This window comes from Dendropsophus ebraccatus, chromosome 9 (genome assembly GCF_027789765.1).
Source record: "Dendropsophus ebraccatus isolate aDenEbr1 chromosome 9, aDenEbr1.pat, whole genome shotgun sequence".
In the NCBI taxonomy this organism is placed as follows: Eukaryota; Metazoa; Chordata; class Amphibia; order Anura; family Hylidae; genus Dendropsophus; species Dendropsophus ebraccatus.
The window spans coordinates 29,031,130-29,043,568 of NC_091462.1; the positions used below are offsets into that span (position 1 = coordinate 29,031,130).

The 12,439-nt window shown below is 41.1% G+C and overlaps 1 protein-coding gene across 1 annotated transcript; it reads right to left on the minus strand.

The window, feature by feature from the left end:
* Positions 1–759: 759 nt before the first annotated feature.
* On the minus strand, positions 760–10,694 carry KLHL41 (kelch like family member 41). Its single transcript, XM_069982854.1, has 6 exons — positions 9,515–10,694; positions 6,436–6,593; positions 6,247–6,354; positions 4,521–4,706; positions 2,571–2,717; positions 760–922 (listed from the first exon to the last, which is right to left on the minus strand). Exons 1-6 carry the CDS (start codon positions 10,604–10,606, stop codon positions 811–813), a joined length of 1,803 nt encoding a protein of 600 aa, XP_069838955.1. The 5' UTR covers positions 10,607–10,694; the 3' UTR covers positions 760–810.
* Positions 10,695–12,439: the final 1,745 nt, after the last annotated feature.

A 12,439-nucleotide genomic window follows, 5' to 3' on the forward strand; every position in this document is an offset into this window, starting at 1 on the left:
GGCAGAAGCAGCATTGCCAAGTGTTGCTTAGTACTCATTTCCCAAGTTTAAAAGAGTTTAGGTCTTGAAAAACTTAACTGATTTCTTCCAAACAGCACCACTCTTGTCTTCAGGTTGTGTGTGGTATTACAGTTCTATTCACTTCAATAGAGCCAAGCTGCAAAACTCACAGCCAATGCTATAACAATGCTATTTCTGGAAGAAAGTGGCCAAGTTCTTCTAATCCTGGGTAACACTTTTAAAGTACTAAGTAGGAAGACACAGTGACCCAATATTGCTGTGACTATTTTGACAGGGAACCTGTCATATTGTACCTGTAGTATGACCTACCAATATTCAATATAACGTGTAATTAATTTATTGAAAGTCTATGATATTTTCTTGCTTAGGAGTCCAGTGGGTGGTCCAATCATTGAGTGACACGCCCACTGGACTCCTAAAAACAGAGCAAAAAATTCAAACAATAAGTTATAAGTTCCCCTGAATCTTTTTTTTTACTAACGTACAGTATATATCAATCCGCTCAGCTACTGCTGCTCTATAACATGTTGACGATAAATTAGCATTTTTATAATGTAAGGTTTCCTTTAAATGAAGGTTAAAATATTTCTTTTGTCTTCATTTGTATATTTTTCAAATTTAAAATGACATGAATGTTGTTGTGTGAGAAGATGTCTGATTTCCAAAACTTTATTAATTTAACTATAAATGTATGTACAACTTTTCTTTCAGTTTTCAACAATTAGTAACAAACAAAAAAAATCTTGTAATACTTTAATCATTGGTATTGTTATAGATCATATTCTACTGTTACAGCTTTGTCAGCTTAAAAAGATTAAGGCGAGAGTCAAGGCAGGTGGCACCTGAGGCATATCGGATCTCCTTCAGCATTCCACTCCATTCCTTGGTGTCATCTTCAAACCTAAAAGAACAAAGTGCACAGCATATTTCACTTGGGATTAAGAACACAATATAATGTCCAGTAAACCTATATGCCTCCAGTGTCATCTATTTCATCCCAGCTCTGCTACATCCATACATTTCCTTAGTGTATCTGGATCATGTGACTTCTAATTTGCCACCATCTTGACTTTCAAATTTAAAACTGCATATCCACTTTTTCAAATCTAATATCAATCCCATTTTACATCAGCATCACATGGGCAGAAGGAGAAGGAGTGCAATCTCTGCCTGCTGAGAGGAAAATATAATAATCCTTAAATCTATATACCTCTAAATAAGCTAGTAGACTATAAGTATAGCGCATGGGCCTCCAAACTGCGGCCCTCCAGCTGTTGTGAAACTACAACTCCCATCATGCCTGGACAGCTAAAGCTTTGGAATTGGCTGTCCAGGCATGATGGGAAATGTAGTTTTGCAACAGCTGGAGGGCCGCAGTTTGGAGACCCATGGTATAGTGCAAAGGCTGAACTATAATCACACCCATTATAACTGTGGGACAGATGCTGTATAAGCATCAGTAACTAATGGGAGTTTCTGCGTCTCCCCCTGTAGAGAGCTTGTGTGGAAAAGTCCATGCAGCTTCATAATACAGAAGGTTCTGTTGAAAGAGAACACATAAACACATGTCGTTTCTAGGGGTTCATCATGAGATCAGTGGGAGTGAACACACAGACCCAAACAAAACATATGACATGTCTCTATGACAAGTCAATTTTTTTTTTTCTAGAAAGTGACACCTGTTTAGATTTCCATAACTTCCATAGACTTCAATGAAGATGTATATGTAGCAACATCTCCAAGTCTGTGCCCTCATGCACCTATTACCTTGCTGAATAAGGCAAAAGGCAAAGGTCTTTCTGAATGGGGATGTCCAAGAGGTGGAACCCTACCTATCAGACTTTAATGGCATATACTTTGATTCTTAAAGGGGAACTCCAGGTAGAGGTTAAAAAAATGAAACTTCTGCAGAAGCATATAGCATTACTTACCTGTCTATCCCAGTTTTGAAACTACCAAGAATCCATTGAATTTTTTTTTTCCGTATTGTGTTTCTGTCCTTCTTGGTTGAGCAGTTCCCAGAATGCAATGCTTTCCCTTAGCTGATCATCACAGCCCCCCACCCATCATAATCAGTAAAATTAGTGCTACAGCTGCTTCTGGCCGGTCAGAGATAGTGGATCACTCGGGATTGGGGGATCTAGCCAAGCCTCCTGTGAGATCACGCCCTGCCCCCTGTCTGCATCATCAGCCTGTCCCCAGCAAACACACACAATGTGAGACAGAGGAATGGAATATTTGTCTCCTAAGGTGGGAGAGCAGTGGGAGCAGGAGACAATGTGGATTGGCACAGAGGCCATTTTTCTTCACTTCCTGGATTTCTATCTGCTACCAGTGTGGCAGAACCGCACAGATACAGTAATACATTGTATAGACACATCTGTATCACTTTTAATGTACTTGTAATAGAAAACAAGTTTTTCTTATTCGCAGTTTCCCTTTAAATATATACTTTTCCAAGGATATGTTCTTTCTGTGAGAGTAGTTTGTATACAGGACACGCACAGCGATATGTATACTTTCTTTAATTTGTAATCAACTCAACTTACTTCCATATATCCGTGACCTCTGAAGGTGCAAATTCCTTTGATTCCAGCTGAACCATTGCAAATCCTCCAATGGCGTACAAAGACCCCGATGAAGTGACCAAGTTGATGGAGCTTCTTTCTTGTGGGAATTCTGTTATTGTTTCCCATCTAGTGAAAAAAATGGGGCAAGGTGAAAGGTTGAAAAGGCAAAGAATAAATTCATTCAAATGGGTTGGATGGGATTAGAAAAAGATAGTAGCTCTCATCCACAATCGTGGCCACTCTTGTCCATGAGCTTCGTCTGATATTGTGCCTGAGTTATCATACCCAGCATAGCCTATGGACAAGAGGGGCACCATTCTTTATCATACAACCCAAGTAACACAGTGAATTACACGGGGTGTAAATTATACATTATATTCATTAGATTTCATATTGGGAACCAGCGGATAAACTCATGACCATGAAGCATCTGTGGAGGTTTCTAAGGAACCAACACTCAATGTTTGTTGTGAAGAGCTCCATTAGATTGAATTCACTTTTCCACAAGCCACTGGAAAGAGCATTGTGTTCTGTCTACAGATCTCCTGTGCCCGGAGCCAAGAGTATCATGGAAGGCCAAGCCGTGGGCACAGACAAGCTTCGATTTCATCTTGGGATTACTGTAGGATGTGTCACCCATACACATTACATGACATCATGATCCTTTTTCTTTTGTAGCTTCTTCTGACACCTCCTGCCGGTAATGTGCTTGGCCTCAACTTCACTAGACTTTGATAACTAACCAGGATGTTCTATAGTTTCAAAACCATTATATGTACTACTTGTAAGATGGAAGACACCTCAGGTCTGGCCTCACACACCCTGTTAGCAGCTCATAGATTTCCGCTTTATCATGTTCCTAATAGGGCACATGGATCTTTTTGAGACTTTTGTAAATTCCGTGAAGTCTAAAGGTTTAGTCCACTTTTCCCATTTTTTATTCCTGGCTGCTGTTTTTATCATTCATTTGTAAGATAATCGAAACTATTATTATCACCAACTTCATTGGTTGTATTTCCAGCTAACATACGGCATCAAAGCTCTGTCTGGTAAGAGACACGACTAAATTCTACTTAGTAGAACTCTTCGATATATGATATTTCTGTTGAATTAGACTGTATTTCCATGATTACTAGAAATCCCAATGTTTTGTCACAGTTAAGGTATATGCTCACTGAGTAAATGTCATGGATTCTGCCGATCGTCCCCACACACTCCCGCTTGGCTCTCCATCCATCCCATAGACTCCATTTTATGGTCAGGCGGATTCTGCTGCCAAAGAGTTCACATGTCAATTTTTTGGGCAGAATTTTGGGCAGATCTGCCCGAGCATAGAATGGAGTCTATGTGATGGGCAGAACCAGAAGTAGAAGCACAGGGGGGGGGGGGGGGGGGGGTTAGCGATGGAATCCACGCTTAGTTGTCTGCGACATACCCTTAGAGATAAGCGTGAGCACAAGCCAGTATGCTGTATCCATGTTCTCCCGGAATTCCTAGGACTGTATCCAACATCATCAGCCACCGGTATTCCAAATGAACCATCCACCCCAAATGAACCATCCAACTTCAGTATGCTTGAGTCGTGCTTATCTCTAGTCACAGCACTCCATTATAGGATATAGGTGTGAAACCAGTGAGTGTTGGGGGCTCGTACCCCTTTGAAAGTCCACTGACTATTAGGTATCTAAGCTTTAGTGCAGTGATGGGGAACCTTCGGCCCTCCAGCTGTTGCAAAACTACAATTTCCATCATGCCTGGACAGCCAAAGCTTTAGCTTCGGCTGTCCAGGCATGATACGAATCATAGTTTTGCAACAGCTGGAGGGCCGAAGGTTCCCCATCCCTGCTCTGGTGGTTTGAAACCTTGGAATAAAGACACCAGGGCTACCGATGGTTAGGTATACACAGAAAACATCTTGCTCACACTTACTTGTTTGTAGCAATATCATAGGCTTCCACTGATGCTGTCAGTCCTTCCTCCGTGACACCTCCGGCGACAAAGATCTTGCCATTATGGACAGCAACACCAAACATTGAGCGAGCTATTCTCATTGGAGGAAGGTCTTTCCAGTCCCCTTTCTTGGGATTGAAAACGAACAATCTGCCAGTACATTTCCTATAATGAAAAAAATACAACTTATTTTCTATCAAGAGACACTTAGTCCAGCAGTGTAGTTCATGGAACCTACTAGGCTAATGACAAAAAGATAGATTTTTTTTTTTTTTTATAATTTTGCTGATACAGGTCTATGATGTACAATGCAGTTGATGTGGAAGCTTTCGGACCTTGCCCCCTCTACCATACCTGGAAATCTATCTCTGGAATCGCCATTGAAAAAAACATGGCTCCAATGATTTCAATGGATGCTGGCAGTCTGGTGCCAAGAACTGGTCTTTGCTGTAGCTAATATATTGTAGGAAGACCCAGGCTTGGTCTTCTCTCCCTGGTTAATCTGCCATAGAAAGTCATCAAGCTTCAAGATGGCAGGCTTATTATCCGACAGATGGTATAAAAGTGCCATTGGTTACTGGCAAATAACCTTGGCTAAGTTCAAAGAGGTATAATCATGTCTTGGTAGCTTCAGGGAAGGAATCACATTAATGTATAAGCCAATGGGATCCATTATGAAGAATTATACATCTCCTTATATAGTTTTGGATGCCAACTGACCAATGAAATCCTTCAACACTCTATATTCATGTAAGGTAGAACATGGTTGTTGATTAATAATAAAAAAGGCGTCTCCACTTGTTGAGTACAAACATTAAAAAGGAAAGAAAATAACAATTGTGGTAGATTGGCTTAGTAAGTTTATGCAGTGAAGATTTATATACAAGTGCAAAGAGTACATCCATCACATTGATGGGTAGGTATATTATAGAAAATTTGGAAAAATAGGTATATAGGTGTGGGCTGGTCTTATGTATGTACCTGTTATGCCCTGCCTGTACACTAGGAGCCGCTAAGGTCAGTAGTCCCCTACACCAAGCAGATCTCACCCTACACTAGGTAGTGGTTTGTCCAATAGTCAAGGTCCTGATAAATCTATACAATACATATAAATTATGTCATAATACACTCCTTTAGGAATTGTTTTTTTTTAGGTAAGACTATTGTTCGAGTCAAGCAGATCCACTTTCCCTCCTTAATTTATATTATGTCTATACTTCCAATTGATATATACTATACCTGCCCATCAAAGTGATGGATGTACTCTTTGCACTTGTATATAAATCTTCACTGAATAGACTTAGGGGGAGATTTGTCAAACATGGTGTAAAGTGAAACTGGCTCAGTTGCCCCTAGCAACCAATCAGATTCCATCTTTCATTCCTCACAGACTCTCTGGAAAATGAAAGGTGGAATCTGATTGGTTGCTAGGGGCAACTGAGCCTGTTTCACTTTACACCATGTTTGATAATGCCAACCCTTAACTTTATATTCTCTAAGTCAGTCTACCACAATTGTTATTTTCTTTCTTTTTTTATATCAACACTCACGAAATATTGGACAAAACTTTTGACGAACGACACCTGTAATTTCCTACTATGTCTATGGTTAATATTACATGTAGTTGTTTACGGTCATGCACTGAAAAAATACACAGAAAAACTAGAGGTCTCTTCAAGTAACAGCATATCACTGGCACACTTACTTGTCATCAGTTTTGCCTCCGATACAATAGATGAGTCCATTATGTGACACTACAGAATGTCCATAAAGCTTGATGGGAAGTTTCTTTGCCTCTTTCCAAGTCACTGATCTGAAAGGGTATAAAGAAACTTAATAACATTGTATGAGGGATGCCAAATAGTAAGGGGCTTGGTAACTATATACAACATACTTAACATCATAAGAAAACACTGTATCGAGTGACTCTTCAGACTGCAGGTCTTTGCCAGCGATGGCATAGATACAGTTGTCGGCCTCACCCAGGCCAAAAAGACACCTTGCTGATGGTAGTGGTGGCAGTCCGATCCATTCCCCACCAATGCTGTCCAGCTGCCATACAAATAGAACAAAATCTATTACTTACATATGATCAATGCATTTAGATTAGGAACAAAGACAAAAGCATTGCTGATTATTAGAGATGAGCGCAACTCGAACATGCTTGAATTGTGCTCATCATTAATATTTCTTTTAGTATTAGCATTTTAGTCTTCACTCTTAAAGGGGGCGGACACTTTGGACAAATCTTTTTAGTTGTTAGCCCTCCCCCCAAATAAACTAGATGACAGAGTATCCCACTATTGGTGTATGGTGGAAGACTGCCAGGAAAATAAAGCCAATGAAATGGATGGGCTGTTCATGTAAAGCATGGGTGTGCTGAATGAATGGGCTGTTGTGTAATGCATGGGTGTGCTGAATGAATGGGCTGTTGTGTAATGCATGGGTGTGCTGAATGAATGGGCTGTTGTGTAATATGTAGGTCTGCTGGTTTGTACCACTCTCCTCCAGGTACTTGATAACAGTGGCATTATGAGGGACCACCCATGGGCCACGGTCAATCAAAGCTGTGGCACCCACAAAACACAGTGAACAGAATTGGAAACACACTGTGTACTGTGAAGTATCCATGCGGGTTGACAATTTAGCTCTAAATGACATACATGTGGTATGAGTTGCGGTAACCCATCACAGCCACTATATGTGTATGGAGCTGCTGATTCCGGTTTCTATCACTGTGTGATGCTCTGATGAATAGAAGATCAGTAGCTAGTGATGGTCTATCCTATGGATAGGCCATAGATAAAAAGTCTTGGGAAGTTTATAAGATTGTCAGAAGACGCTTTGGGCCAACAAATCTTATGGGATGAGTTGAGTTTTTCAGCTGACCCATTGTTCTTCCAGCCTGGTTATATGCTAACTTCTCATCTATCTAGAACAGAGATTGATAAGAGCCTGGTACTAGGGATAAGCGAACTAACTGAGGTTGGGGGTTCGTATGAACCTGAACTATCGGCTTCTGATTCCCGCTGTCTGCCCACTCCGTGGAGAGGGTGGATACAGCCTGAGAACTGCCTGGAAAACTGGGATACAGCTATGGCTATGGCTGTATCCCAGTTTTCCAGGAGGTCCTCAAGGTTGTATCCACCTTCTACACAGAGCGGGCAGACAGCGGGAATCAGAAGCCGATAGTTCAGGTTCATACGAACCCGAACCTTAGCCGGTTCGCTCATGCCTACCTGGTACCAACACATTTCATCAACTGGTGAAAGTCTGACCCCAGAGCCTAATCTTTCAAAACCAATGACTCTAGGACATATCAAAAGTCTTCAATGTGCCTAGTGTGAACGGTGTTCTAGGAGAGCTGACCAAATTTTTTCTTTTTTCTGTGTTCCAGTTGGGGGAGTAGCTGCCTCTATTTGGTCGTGCACTCCACCTGTCTCACCCAGATGGTGCAATTATTTTTGCAGGTATTAGACGGATCTTGCATGCCCAGAGCATAGGCATATTACACGCCATGGAGAGGCCATAGTACAGTGTAGGGTCTGCCTCGATATGAGTCCACCTTATCGTGGTGAGGCAGTTTACGCTGTTTGCAAATAGTAACCAAGAGACTCATTATTTTTGTGGGAATTTTTTTGGGCAGTTGGGGGGGCTGCTTTTAACTATTTTCATGTCTGTAGTGGCTCTGTATCTTGCTGTTGCGGTGAGCTGTTGCATTTTCAGGAACACTTCAAACGTATCAGTAGAAGTCATTGACTGCGGAGGGGGACCATGTTGAATAATACATGCACCTCAATGCATTTAGTGAGGTCTGATCTGTGCAGATTTTGGGTTGAATCATCTCAATCATGTCATTATATACAGGATGCTATTTGTCTGTTCTGTTCATATCTACACATCCTCATCCATCTTCCTACAGCCTATAAATAACCACAGACCACAATTCCCAGGAGATCCTGAAACTTTCATTGGAATTATCTGACAGTCTACAGTGCAAATCACTCATCCCTTGGAACATGCCATGTTGGACTTCTTAGGCTGCTCGTCTCCCTCCCCCCATTCAGAAATAACATGTGCTTTTAGCTGAGCTAAACGTGCGTGGTAAAGTGGGTGGCAGGTGTGAGAGCTGCCTGTAAAACAACTTATGTCTCACAATAATGTAATGCCTATGGGCAGCTCAACATCTAGACCTAAAAATACACATTTAACACTAACATAGGTATGAGATCTCGTACAGCTGTAAATCATTGAAAAACCTGGAAGTGATTTTGTATTTATACGGAGGATTTTACATTTTCACACCATGTTTATGCAGGTGGATTTGAAGCCCTGTATTATAAAAATAAATTTTTGACAGCATATATACAAATAAATAATTTAAATGTTGGACCAAAAATTAATAAGTTTGGATCAGTTAGGGTTTGGGTATTTAGATTCCTGGGGTAAATGCTCGCCAAGCATGCTCTCTTTCCCCACTATGGAAGTCTAGGGGACTGCCTCAAGACAGTGAGATGGTGAGAGGAATTCTCAACCATGTGCTTCTTCCTGCTGAATCTAGTGAACAGTGGGGGTCTGAACAAGCAAGGATCTTAAAGGGGTTATCCAGCATTAGAAAAACATGGCCACTTTCTTCCAGAGACAGCACCACTCTTGTCTCCAGTTCAGGTGGGGTTTGCAATAAAGCTCTATTTTCTTCAATGGAACAGATTTGCAAAACCTGCACCCAACGGAGACAAGAGCGGTGCTGTCTCTGGAAGAAAGTGGCCATGTTTTTCTAATGCCTGATACCCCCTTTAACATGTCAAAACATTTTTACACTTTAAATAATCCCTGGTTGCCTTAGTAATGCTAATATATCTAGAATTGACTCTAATGCATATATGTCTCATTACTTATAAATAGATACAACAATAAAAAATAATCTGCAAAAAAATACAAAAATGTAAAAGATTATCTATGAAATAACGTACCTGGAAGAAGTAAGACTGTAAAGGATTATCCTTATTTTCCTCGTCCACATACAGCCCACCGACCACATACACTTGCTTAGATTTGGTGACTATACTGGAATGATTTCTTGGGATCTGCTCAGACAGAGCTACCAAGTAGCATTCATTTTCTACGGCGTCATAAGCCACTGTGGCCGTGTCGCTGACCATTACGATAAGATCTTTGACGAACATGCCGTGCCTAGGAATGTCATTCAGATATCCAGGGAGTAAGTCTTCGTCCCCAACATCACCATCCACCGCCTTATCTTTGGGTGGCTCCGGCATTTTGCCTCCAAAGGCGTCTTTAATAACTTTAATTTTCTTCTGGATTTCGGGATCTCCTTTGAACAGCTCGGACTTCTCCACATGATCCTTGAAATATTTTTCGGTCATAAGACGGAATCGAATGCAGTCGAAGACATCCCCAAGGCTCTTCACTTTGTTCTCCTTATCTATCTTTGCCCATTTCATCACAGACTCGAAGACGGTTTCTTCTTTTTCAACGTTTAAAGCGTCACTGGAGATGACGGCTATCAGTTCATGTGGGGCGAGCTGCAGGAAGTCCTCTTCGCTACATATCTGACTGAACCGATCACATACATAGTCCCGGGCGGTGACCGCAAGACGTGGACAGTCCAGAAGAAGGCCTAACCTGAAGATGGCTAGGCAATTGGTGGGCGAGAGGCGTCTCTGAAGGTAGGTGACGCATACGGTGAAGACAGACGGGATCTGGAAACGACTGGCCAGTGCGAAAATATCCTGGACGTTTCCATCATTAAGATCAATATCGGCAGAGTATAAGTATTTAAGAATGGCTTCCATCACAGATGGCTCAACGTTGTCCAGATCCACATTTTTTTTCTTCTCTTCGCTTTCATCAGACAAGAAGAACTCCCGGAAATACGGACTACAGGCTGCAAGGATCAACCTGTGACAGGGTAGACTTTTGTCTCCAGCTTTAAGGAAGCAATCGACAAACTTATTCTCATCTAGAAGTTCTTTCAATCCATCCTGAAGAAGAGTAGACTGATAAAGCCGAAGTTCTTCTTTTAGTTCCCGGGTGGGATCCATTTTTTGGTGTTGCTTGAGGAGGAAAGGGATTGAGGGAGAAGCAGAAAGGCCTTAGCTTTTGTCAGCTCCCAAGTCAAGCAGTAAAAGGGCTGATCTGTGAACTCTGCCAAGCTTAAAGTCTCTGCAATTTAAGCCCACCAGCTAAATATAGGTACAGGCTCTTACAATATGGAATTCAGGTTGGCCAATTTGGAAAGAGGAATGGCTCCTGCAGCTGTCACAGATTGAAAGAAACAACTGTACATTTTGGTTGTTACTAGGGTGAGAGATCTTTGTAAAACGGACTTGCATTGAAAGGATGACCCACTTTGCATACCACTCTCTAAAGTGATACAAAGCTTCCTGGAGAGTTTACATTACACGTTTTCTTTGTAGTGTATTCATACCTGGCCGATTTCACACAGGAGTTTTTGGGAAAAAAAATCTGTGAATAAGATTATTTCCGGAGCTTTTACATGGAATTAATTTTACAAACCTCATTCAAATGTATCGGACTTGAAATTTTCTGCAAGAAATCTAGTGTGTGAACATACCCTTATTTGATAAAACATTGCATCCATTATACAGGTTCCATCCTTTGTCTTACTTGCAAAGCAAACGTATATTATATGTACAGGGACAGTGCAGACTTTGGTTACGGTGTAAAATAGTAATCTACTGGCAATGCTGCTTATCCATTATTTATTTTAAAATGGAGTTTTTGGTCTAGACATCTATATAATGTATTGGTAATTGCTGTATAAATCCTTTATGAGAAGGTGTCAGGGCATGATGGGTTCTCCTTACCTTCAGGTTCAAACCCAACTCCTGAAGTTGGGTCGATTGCATACTTATGTTTTCTTTTCCTTTTTAAAAACTTATACTTGTAGTTTATTTGTATATAAAGAGGTGGCCAAGCATGTGCACTGATGCTCCATTCACTTGGGAAGGGGGGGGGGGGGTGTTTAAGCTTCATTATCATCACTCTTGTGGGGGTCTCAGTGGTTGTGGCCCTGCCAGGGTTTCCCCTTCTTTTTTTTTTAATATAAATTATATTTTTTTCAGAATTTTTTCTCAATTTTCAAAAAGATAATGATCATGATAATAAGAAGGAAAAGAAGGGATTATACATTTCTTCAGTACAAATACTTGTTCAACAAACATTATATGTATAACACAAGGAGTTCCCCTAAACAGCCCCGATTATTCAATACTTCCCTATCTCTAGCATCCCTATATTGCAACGAAGAATCCAACCCACCTTAAGATGAATGTACCATCATTGTGCCTCCGTTACAATCAATGGAGGCACGTCACAGAAGGGAGGGGATATTGTCACACTGGGGGCGGTGGACCTGCCTACAGTGCATAGGACCAAGCCGGTGCACGGCAAAAGAACGGCGTCGAGTACAGGAACCAAACTGCGCCACTGGGATCCGCACACTATGGTACATGGTACCCAAAGGAACATTCGCTTTAACTATCTATACTTACTATTTTATTTGAATATCCCACTCTCTGTACCTCTGCCTTCAATATTCAACTCTACTCCCTCCTTCTCCACTACTTTAAGGATGTAACAGATTAATAGGTCTTTGCTCATGAATAAACCTGGGGCATCTCTTTTCCAAGACCGCCATATAAGCCACCAGTCTGCTGGAAAGTATCTGTTTTTTTTTATTTTTGCAGATGATGCATTGCATTTTTGCCATTTATTGTTATAGGACAGTTTACATCTGATGTGATTTTGTTATGTTGCCATATACAATGTGAGGAGTCGGGTCTCTAGAGATTAATGTCATGTAAATTGGCAGCAAAAGTGACTGACAATGTTTCTATATTTAGCCGCCTTGT

Excerpts from the sequence above, each read along its gene's own strand:
- KLHL41 (XM_069982854.1), bottom strand. The coding sequence starts at position 10,606 with ATGGATCCCACCCGGGAACTAAAAGAAGAACTTCGGCTTTATCAGTCT. Across the intron at positions 4,707-6,246 it reads GGAGGCAAAACTGATGACAA|GAAATGTACTGGCAGATTGT; the intron begins GTAAGTGTGCCA and ends TTTTCATTATAG. Across the intron at positions 923-2,570 it reads GAGGTCACGGATATATGGAA|GTTTGAAGATGACACCAAGG; the intron begins GTAAGTTGAGTT and ends TTGTTCTTTTAG.